This window comes from Oratosquilla oratoria, chromosome 8, assembly GCF_046742065.1.
Source record: "Oratosquilla oratoria isolate Oo_2021 chromosome 8, ASM4674206v1, whole genome shotgun sequence".
Lineage (NCBI taxonomy): Eukaryota > Metazoa > Arthropoda > Malacostraca > Stomatopoda > Squillidae > Oratosquilla > Oratosquilla oratoria.
Window position 1 is genome coordinate 4,691,116 of NC_134784.1, and position 10,992 is coordinate 4,702,107.

General features: G+C 37.7%; 1 protein-coding gene across 1 annotated transcript in view; it reads right to left on the minus strand.

Annotated features, from left to right (window-relative positions):
- LOC143027558 (DNA-binding protein SMUBP-2-like) overlaps nt 1-10,467 on the minus strand; it is a 208,907-nt gene extending 198,440 nt beyond the window's left edge. The window contains exons 1-5 of the mRNA XM_076188869.1: nt 10,343-10,467; nt 5,436-5,537; nt 3,872-4,028; nt 2,287-2,459; nt 882-1,050 (exon numbers count right to left, since the gene is read on the minus strand). Of these exons, the coding sequence (XP_076044984.1) occupies nt 882-1,050; nt 2,287-2,459; nt 3,872-4,028; nt 5,436-5,531 (595 nt within the window). The 5' untranslated portion in view covers nt 5,532-5,537; nt 10,343-10,467. The remainder of the gene's footprint in view (nt 1-881; nt 1,051-2,286; nt 2,460-3,871; nt 4,029-5,435; nt 5,538-10,342) is intronic.
- Nucleotides 10,468-10,992: the final 525 nt, after the last annotated feature.

Genomic DNA, 10,992 nt, shown 5'->3' on the forward strand with positions numbered 1-10,992 from the left:
TTTTTATGAGCTTTGTTTTGGCTTAAACTTTACAACTTTACATAGTAAGACTAACTTAACATTAATCCTAATGCCAGGTGCCGCAATGTTTTCTTGATTGTCAGAATTCTTAACTTTTTTGTCACCCCTCCATTACCACTAAAATAAATAAATAAATAAATAAATAAATACCCCCAGTTTGGGAACCAATGGCTTAAACCACACAATTTCACTCAGCTGAAGGACGCACTTGAGACAAACTTTTGCCATGACAAGACCTAATTTTTTCCAGTTTACCATTGAGTTGGCATTAGCTAAATAAAACCCATTGGTGTCACCAGGTCAAAGGAACAAACTAACTTCTTTGAGACCTCTGACAGACATAAAGATCAGCAACCCCTGAGTACCCATGTAAAGATAGGCTAGCCCACATATTAACTTGTTAGAGTAGCAACCCCAGAAATTAGCTCGTAAATATAAAAGGCCCCAACAATGATGATCATTTAATTAACCCCTTCCATACGGTGCCGCACACGTAGGCGTCATGGGGAGCGAGTGTATTCGCGAGGCTGCCATATCGGTGTCTTGATTATATTTATTGTAGTCGCCCCTCCATAATGACATTCTTTCTAATTCTTTTGTAATCGCATTTTCTATGATTATCAGGGTTAAGGTTTGGCTAAGTTAGGTTAGGCTAATTCAGACTAAGCTTGTTAAGATCAGCCACCCCAAATATTAGCTTGTAAAGATAAACAACCATCTGGTACTCTTGGGTTGCGGATCTTTGCAACGTCCCCCTAACTAAGCCTCTGTCTTAGCCTTAAGTTAAGATGAATGCCCATGCTGTAGGTTTTAGAGACCAACAATAAATATATAAATAAATAAATAAAAACAACTCTTACCATTAAAGAAGTCCAACTGCTCATCCTTATTTTTCAGTTTAGGAGGAATTGAGGGAGCTATTTCTCTTGGATCTGCATCTCCAAAAAGAACGGCCACAAGATGACCAGCAGACCCAAAATCATCATCTGCTAACCTGTTCAAAGCTGTCTTAATTCGTTTATAGGTTACCTGTCAAAAACAATTCAATGAAAAATGAAAGCCACCTGGACATAGGATTGTTGATATCTGTAAATAATTCAAAGATCAACAAGAATATAGCTGTTGCCCTAATATTCACTGACTGAAAACCCAAAGCCCCACAGTAGCCTCCAACAATCCTTGAGCCTTCCCATGGATCTCTTTGAGAAGAAACTTTGGATTACTGTCTGCTGTTTCAATGTGGGACTGTTTCTATGTACATACATACATATACCAAAGGCCTTTTTCCCCTTATAAGGGAGGTAGCCAAAAAACAAAGACATAAAAACCACTCCCACCCATTCCATCCCTATAACACTCCACTCCCCTCCATCCTCTTCCCTCCCTCTTATCTTGGCACCTCTATGTAACTGGCTGAAAGTAGAAGGATGGGAGTAGTTGTCAGTTATCAGTTCGCCCCATGTAAAGAGGTAGAGGTAATACGGCTAAAGTTGACAGAATGAGACCTTGAGTCTAGTATAGACACTGAGTGCAAGCCCCTTAGAAATGACATGAGAAGTTCCAACAATCAAGATCTAACATTTCTTATTGATGTATGGATAATTGAAAAGCTGGAGAACAGATTTTCCATAATTCTAGATATGAGTAAACAGTTTGTAATTCTAAGAAGTTTGAACAACTAGATTTATGGGTAGGCACAGAGACCACTGACTGCTAGTGTAAAACTACATGTTTCCAGTTAATGAAATTTGAGGCAACAATTATTATGACTAATGAACAATATGATGAAGCCGTGGGGATGCACCGAGCTAAAGCATACTTTTGCTTTGACTACTTGTGGGGGTAAAAAGCAAATAAATAAACAAAACAAACAAACAACAACAACAATAACAACAACAAAAATATTGATAATAAAATAAAAAATAAATAAATAAATAAAAATACTCCACTCACTCCACCCCATTTTATGGCATGCAAGGGAACACTGTGGCAGTATTCTTGTCTCTAAACACAGGGTGCTATTGAAAAATGAGATGGGGAGTTGTAAAGTAGAGATTAAAGAAGAGTAATGGAAAGAAGAGATAATAACAATAACGAAAATCAATGGCCTGTCTCCTGTAGGAGATACAAGTAGTACTGAATTACCTTTCTAAGTTACTAAAGATTAAACATTTAAGGACAATTCACTGGCCACAAGAAAAAAAGTCTAAGCAGAGCTAAAGCGGTAATTTTTCCTCTTTTTTTTTCAAACCTCAGTTTTCTTACTTCATTGGCAAGTTTGTGCATTCGGTAGACATCATCATCCTCCAGGCCAAGACCTTCCTGACATTCTTCATCAAAGGCCACCTGTACTGATGACTGACTTATACGAGTGATAACACCAGAGACGATCACACTTCCGCCAGAGGATTTCGCCTCAGCAATACCAACGATGTCACCTGTAACCATTAATAAGTGATTAATATAGTTCAAATTCTAATGGTCTCCTTCACACAGACCCTACAACATTTACAATGATAGTGACAGCCTTCACCTAGTTCCACAGATCTTGGTCAAGGTCTTGGGATAATCTAAGTATTAAATGCTGACCCACAATGCTGAGAGGCTGGACTTAACCACTTCGGTACGATGACACCTACGTAGGCGTCACGAGGTGTGAGTGGGTACGCGAGGATGCTGGCGTCAGCATCTTGATTATATATATTTTTTGTAGTTGTACATGAATTACCCCTGGATTCTATGAACTGATTTGATCATGTTTTCTGTTTATTATTACTCAGAGTAAAAGAAAACGAGTAATACAGCAGACTTTATATCTAATAATGTGAGTAGTGTGATGAATCACACATATGGCAGCCAATGCTGTGCACGAGATTTTTACTTGTACTAAAGTGGTTCATATGACAGCATCTCCAGTTGTCACTAAGTCAACTAGATTTACTCTTACTAAATATCTATCCATCTATTCATCTACCAATAGGCTTTTTCCCACTTATACGGGAGGTAGCCAGACAAGGCATGCACCCACCCCCACCCAGTCCACTGCCATCCATCACTCATTTCCCTTTTATCTTCACTCCATGTGGATAAAAGGTAATATAAATATATAAATCTGATAACTTGACAGGCCTATAGCTACATGAAAAATAGATTTATACAATAGAAAAACAAAACATGAGGGGGAGAGCAAGTCAAAGCATACACCCACTGGTGCTTAACTCGTCAACCCACTCTACACCCATTCCACATCCATCCAAACACCTATTTATTGTCCCTCTCATCTTAGTTAAGATGTCTTGATGAATCAAAACTCCTTTGGGTTCAGAGAGAAATATCTAATTATTCATTCATATACCAAAGGCTTCTTCCCTCATATAAGCGAGATAGCCAAGTCAATGGCATGCACCCACTCCTACCCACCACCCTTTCATCTCAGCTCCCTGTGAATGAAGGGTCATCCCTGCCTCCTGCCCACTGCCTGGGTCAGAAGCAATGCAATAAGACACAGTACACCCACAGCAAGGGCGCTTCACTTAATCTGTGACCACCACCACTCCCATGTCCCCTCATGTGTATATTAAAAAAAGAATTAAACAAAATTAATAAATTAACAAATGAATTAAAAAATACATACATACATACATATACCAAGGCTTTTTCCCCCTTACAAGGGAGGTAGCCAAAAAGGGAAAGGCATAAAAACACTCCCACCCATTTCATCCCTACATACACTCCACACCCCTCCCACCCTCCCTCTCATCTGAGCACCTCCTGGATGACGGGTCATCCCTGCATCCCTGCACCCTGCCCACCGAATTAAAAAATAAAATAAATAAATAAATGTACTTACCAGATGAAAATTTATTGGCAGGAAATGAGGATCCCTTCAACCTTGGGTTAAAGATAACCAACGGCCTGCCATACAAACCTGTAGACCTCTCAGCCAGCACCAGGGGACCCAAGACCACACCCTGGGCCTCCTTGACTTTCAGTGGAATTCCATCAACCTGACGGAGAAACAGAACTCATGTCATCAATGCTAATTTTAAGCTTGATGATATGGCTTAACGTCACACACTCCCCCACCTTTTGGGAGGCTAGGACAGTGCCCCTCACAGAGGGTTTTGTAGTGTGGAATTTAATGAACCATGCCCTTGGTTCAACTTCGCTGGTGGCAGGATTCAAACTGCCCTCACCTCGACCTTCGCCACAAGTAACGACGTCCTAACCCGCTCAGCCAGTGAGCTTCCTAAGCTTGATAAGTGAATTTAATTGAATATCTTTTACATGCCATATATTATAATGGTGTCTATATAGCTGTTGCTATAGTTTGGATGACTGTCAGGAAGCCTGTCATGACTGACCCCCATGACTAAAGTAATGAGTGATTACTTTCCACTGAACACCCATTCTCCATTTAGCAGAATTCTGTTCCTAAAAAAAGTTCCTCATAAACTGGAATCTCATTAACTTCTTCAATATGAGTCAAATTCTTGCATGCAGCATCAGCTCCCTGATATATGATGGTTCGATGATGCATCACAATATTTGTGTTATAAAATATAAAGTTACAGCTAAATTACTTGATCTCTTTCACTCTGAATATTAATAACCACAGAAAATATGATCAAGCCAGTTCACTGAATAGGGGGGTCACTCAGCTCCAACTGCAAAATACAATCAAGATGCCGATGCAGGCATGCTTATATACCCATTTACCCCTCATGACGACTACAGAGACCTCATTGTATGGAAGGGGTTGATCAAAGTGCATTTTCTTTCTGAATCCTATTGTGTTGACTGAGATGCAGTTCCATGAACTCCCCTAAATCTATCCACTTCTAAATCCAAGGTTTAATATTATAAAATACAAAGCCTGAACAAAAGCGAATTGTACAAACACATTAATGCTGGTGAGAGATATTAACTAATTACATCTTAATATGTCAATATGAAACCTGAGTATATGAAAAAAGATGATGGTTCAGTTGGAGAAGGATTACAAACAAGAAAAAATATGAATAGCATCTGCTGATGCTACAGTACTGCTTAATTATAAAAGGTACGTGGAAAAAATATATTTATAGAAGCACACTTAAATAGACCAATACACACATATGTGGAATACCTTAGAAGGTGATATAGTTCAAGCTCAAACAATACACGAGTTTAAACCTAAATATGATAACTGGAAATCACGGGTATATATTAAGTTGAAACTCAGCCAGCAAGCTTCCATGAATCATAAATTCTGTAAATCAATTAATCCCTTCATGCAAAGCCAATCACTCAGTACAATGTTAAAAAAAAAGTAAAGTTTATGAAGGGTACCACTATGCTTGGGAAGGCTATATATATATATGAATAATCAATAAACAGAACTGAATGGCATTTCTATGGTCAAAATACTGTACCTCAGCCCTTGCAGTTTCTACTTCTGTCTGCCTTTCATTTTCAAGTAATTTCAGATGAAGATTTGTCCACTTCTCCTTGGAAATGTTGCTTTCCATGGCATCCTACAAATAACAAACATGAAATTGAACACCTTAAAAGTCACAAGGCAATGAGATTATCAATAACAATTTCATCCAGAACATAACTGAAAAAAAAAATAGAATAAAAATAATTTAATTGTATAAGTGAGGCAGGGGTGTGGATGGGAGTGGAGTATGTGGGGATAAAATGGGTGGGAGTGGATTTTATGCCCTTGTTTTTTGGCTACCTCACTTGTAATGGGGAAAGAGCCTTTGGTATATGTATGTATGTATCTTGCTGTCACAACTTATCAGCACTAGAGTGAACACATGCTGCTTAAAGATTACATCCCCAAACTGTCCCATTTCATTGATACAAATATATAATCATTCTAAAAATAGAGAACATATTACAAAGCAAAAGCATTCCACATAAAGGAATACCCCAAATGAGAGCCTAAAGAAGAAATCTGCCAAAGAGAGAATGTAGGTACAGAAGTACAAAGACACAAGAAAGTCAGCGGAAGCAACAAAACAAATGTATAAAGCAAATTCTATAAAATATTATGAATGGGAATAAGACCTGGGTAATGCAATCACTATCAATCAATCAAGCTGCTGCCCCAGATCTCTTGCAAGAGACCTACAACACTGTATTTCCCTAAAACTACTATATTCCTGGTAAGTTCCCTACAATGTTCTTCCAAGTGTAGCCTCACCCTCTACTCAGGCATCTTCACTCTGTGCTTGGAATCATATACTTTGTATATTGCCTTACACAATGGAGCTATTATTGGTAAATATAAGGAAATGTACACCTAAACAATATAGCAGTAGAAAATTATTCTTTGTAAATTATAATACATCAACATAATATACATTTTTATCGGCTGAAATCAATAACAAAAAAGTTGCTAAAAGAAATGTAAAAGGTACAACCTGGACTACAATTTATGTCGCCCTGGCTGTTCAATCTATGCATGGATGGGGTGGTGCGAGAGGTGAATGCAAGTGTAGTGGGTCGGGTTGGAGATGGTTAAAGAAAATGGAGAAAAGTGGAAATGAGAGGGAGGGAGGAGGGTGGAGGGGACTGGAGTATGTAGGGGATGGAACGGGTGGGAATGGTTTCTATGCCTTTTTATTTTTGGCTATCCCACGTATAAGGGGGAAAAAGCCTTTGGTATATGTATGTATATACAACTTGGACATCAGCAAGCTTTGAAATACCATATTTGTTTTTGTTTGTTGTGGAAGACAAACTAACAGAAATCTGATAAGTTGGTCTAGTTTCATCTAACCTAACCTCTCATGGGGTAGCATCCTTAGAGGTCATTACGGTCATAATAGGCAGTGAATGATATGATTGTACAAGACTAGACAGACAACACAAATATGAAGTCTCAATGCTCGTGTCACAGCTCCATTCAGTAGTGTACTGCTTTTACCAAGGATGAGATGGATGGATGGAGTGTAGGGGGACTGAGCAAGAGAGGAATATCTGTTCAGCAAGGAAGGGAAATGGCTGGAGGTAGGGATGAGTAGAGTGACTATATAGTGGGTATGGGCACAAAATAAAAAAAATAAAATTTAACCCTTAAATCATTTTTGCATAAGAAATACAACTTTATTAGAAACAAAATACTTTTTTGAAATAGCTTGAAAAATATGGGAGATTCAATTTTTTTTAATTATTTTTTTTCTATCATGAATTTTTGGTCAGACTACCATAACAAAAGGTTAGAATTAAGGGTGGTAATTTGTAAAGATTACGGTAAAGAAATACACATTAACTCTAAACCACTGGTCCAATTTTATTAAAATTTGGAATATTTGGGTTTTATGGATCAACAAATGACATGAGCATGTCAAAAACAATGTGAGACATCTCCATCATACCATATTTGCCTTTTCATGGCAACCATGAAGTTGTCAATTTTCAGATTATCATGAATAAAATCCAAACCAATGGCCCAATTGACATGCAACTTGGCATGTGAAGGTTTTATGGGTTAACAAATCACCTGAGCATGTCAATAACATTGCAGGGCCTTCTTCTTATACCATTCTCACTAACACCTAGACATGCAACTTGTCATGTGAAGGTTTTATGGGTTAACAAATCACCTGAGCATGTCATTAACATTGCAGGACCTTCTTCTTATACCATTCTTACTAACACCTATCATGTTGCCATGGCAACTGTTGTCAATTTAGAAACAATCAATAAAATCCAAACCGCTGGCCCAATTGACATGCAACTTGTCATGTGAAGGTTTTATGGGTCAACAAATCACCTGAGCATGTCATTAACATTGCAGGACCTTCTTCTTATACCATTCTTACTAACACCTATCATGTTGCCATGGCAACTGTTGTCAATTTAGAAATAATCTATAAAATCCAAACCGCTGGCCCAATTGACATGCAACTTGGTATGTGAAGGTTTTATGGGTTAACAAATCACCTGAGCATGTCAATAACATTGCAGGACCTTCTTATACCATTCTTACTAACACCTATCATGTTGCCATGGCAACTGCGTCAATTTAGAAATAATAAAATCCAAACCTCTGGCCCAATTGACATGCAACTTTGCATGTGAAGGTTTTATGGGTCAAAGGATCACTTGAGCATGTCATTAACATTGCAGGACCTTCTTATACCATTCTTACTAACACCTATCATGTTGCCATGGCAACTGTTGTCAATTTTGAAATAATCAAATCCAAACCACTAGCACAACTGACATACAACTTTGCATGTGAAGGTTTTATGGGTCAACAAATCTCCTGAGCATGTCAAAAACAATGTAGGACCTTCCTTTTGTACTGCTCTTACTAACCCCTGTCATGTTGCCATGGCAATTGTTGTCAATTTAGAAATGATAAAATCCAAACCCCTGGCACAACTGACATGCAACTTGGCATGTGAAGGTTTTATGGGTCAACAAATCACTTGAGCATATCAAAAACAATGCAGGACCTTCCTTTTATACTGTTCTTACTAACATCTATCATGTTGCCATGGCAACTGTTGTCAAATTAGAAATAATCAATAAAATCCAAACCGCTGGCCCAACTGACATGCAACTTTGCATGCTAAGGTTTTATGAGTCATAAAATATCCTGAGCATGTCTAAAACAATGCAGGACTTTCCTCTTACACCATTCTTACTGACACCTATCACGTTGCCATGGCAATGATATGTCAAATAGGCATCTAAGCTACAAGAAATTTAGATTGCACAACTGCGCTATTACCAACGATTTCAAAGTTGCTCATATCCAGTAGAATAGAGGTTAATAAACAACATTTTTACATTATTATATGATTTAGTTTCTTGCCTTTACACTTTTATTCGGAAAACTAATTTGCCAAGGCTAATATAAAAAATTGCATTGAAATCGGTAAGAATTAGTAAAGTTTTGAAGAACTGGGCATAAACTTGTTTAACAACAAGATAATTTTAATACCCTGCGAATGTGCTGAATGCTCCAAGCATTCAAACTAAGCCAAACAAAAATCAAAATCCAACGGGGCGCAAAAGATGGCGATAGCGGCGCCGCGCATGGTTTCGCGCGGTACTATATGCCTACATGTATTGCCATTAAGCTCAAATATAAATTAATCAACGATCTTAAGCTTCTCGTTTCCGGGAGAGAAAAGGTTGAAAAATATGTTTATTATGGTTGAAATATTGTTTATTGATGTCTTACCTTAATATTTTTACTCGGAAAACTATTTTGCCGAGGTTGATAACCAAACTTCCGTTTAAATCAGTGAAAATTTGTTTGTATTTCAAGAATTGGGTATACATTTGCACAACAACAAGATAATTTGAATACTCTGTGCATGCGCTGAACGATGCAAGCATTCAAACTGAGGCATACTTATTTAAGCGGGCCGCAAAAGATTGCGTTGTAAACAGTACACGTGCGATCATGGTGCCACGAGCGGATGCGCCCGTATCTAAATATAGTATGTACAGATGGTGCTGTTATGCAAGGGAGGGGTGAGGGAAAGGGGGTAGGAGGTGCTTATGTGTGAATGATATTATGATGCAGGCCAAAGGGATTTCTCCCCATCTTCTCTTAATGCACAAGGGGATGGAGGGGGGGGGGTCACCAATTTAGTGAAGCAGCCTTGGTGTGGGTGTACTGTGTCTTGCTACATTGCTTCTGACCCAGGGCAGTGGGAGAGATACAGGGATGACCCGTCATCCGTGAGGAGCTAAGATGAGAGGGAGGAAAGGGTGACGGATAGGAGAGGAATGGTTGGGAGTAGGTACATACCTTTGCCTTGGCTACTTGATACTTCCCTGATATGGGGGGAAAAGCTATTGGTACATAGAATAGATCTACAATTGCAACTTCTTTAGAATAACTTGGTCTTAAAAGAAAAAGGGCAAAGAGAAATACTAGTTGTGAAAAAGTGGGAAAATAAAGTACCTACCTTTACTCGAGAACTTTCACTAACAATTTTGACCCCTTGAATCATTTTGATGACTATTCATCCACCAACTTTGCTAAAGAAATAATATTATCTAATCTCCTTAAATGTACAAGGCAATCCATAAATCAACAATCTTATCCGTAATGAATATACTAAAGAAATAACTTAATAAGCGTTTATTAGTTACTACTGAAATTTATCATCCTATGGTATAGTAATACTAATAGTTACAGTTTTAGTATAGGATAATCATTAATCATAATAGGCTTAGGCTATACATAATACTATTATACTCCTATCCGGCTATTGATAGCTGCCTGTATCTGTCAAACTTGAACAATTCTTTAGAATCCAAATGGTTAACTAAAAAACTAAGCTTAATTCCATATACTTACAAGTAATTAAAAGGCGAGACGTGGAATTCTGTCAGTTGACTGGTCAATTCTCAACAAAATTTCCGACTCATGTTTCGTCATCTGACGACACTCGTTTCCAATGTTTGTAAACAAATACAAGAAACATTGAAAGGTAATTTTGGCAAAAAAAATATCGTGGTGAAAAACGTTCTAGAAAATAGTTATAAAAATTCCATGTTCTCGTCTGCTTATTCTTTATTATTTCTTACGGAATGTATTAAAAAATATGGTCAAATTAAATCTATACAGCCTCCTAGATGTTACTTCTAAATCAAATAATAATTTTGTCACTACCATGGTAGTGACAAAACTATTAGTGACAGTTACAGCTGTCACTACCTGTAATAAGAGTTGCAAGACCATCCATATAGAATCATTCTCGGCCGAACTAGTAAAACATTAGCAGTGTTGCATTAAATTAAACAAGAATCTTAAATCTGGTTCAAACACTATCATTATTAAAGTGAAATAACATTAATTGAAATGATTACGATTTTCTATTTCCCCCCATAACATAAAACATATATAACACTTATAATGTGCATTTTCGTTTATATGAACATTGTATAGTATGGTCGGTATGATTTCTGGTGTGGCTACCACCGGGAACGAGTTTCTATTTGACGTTT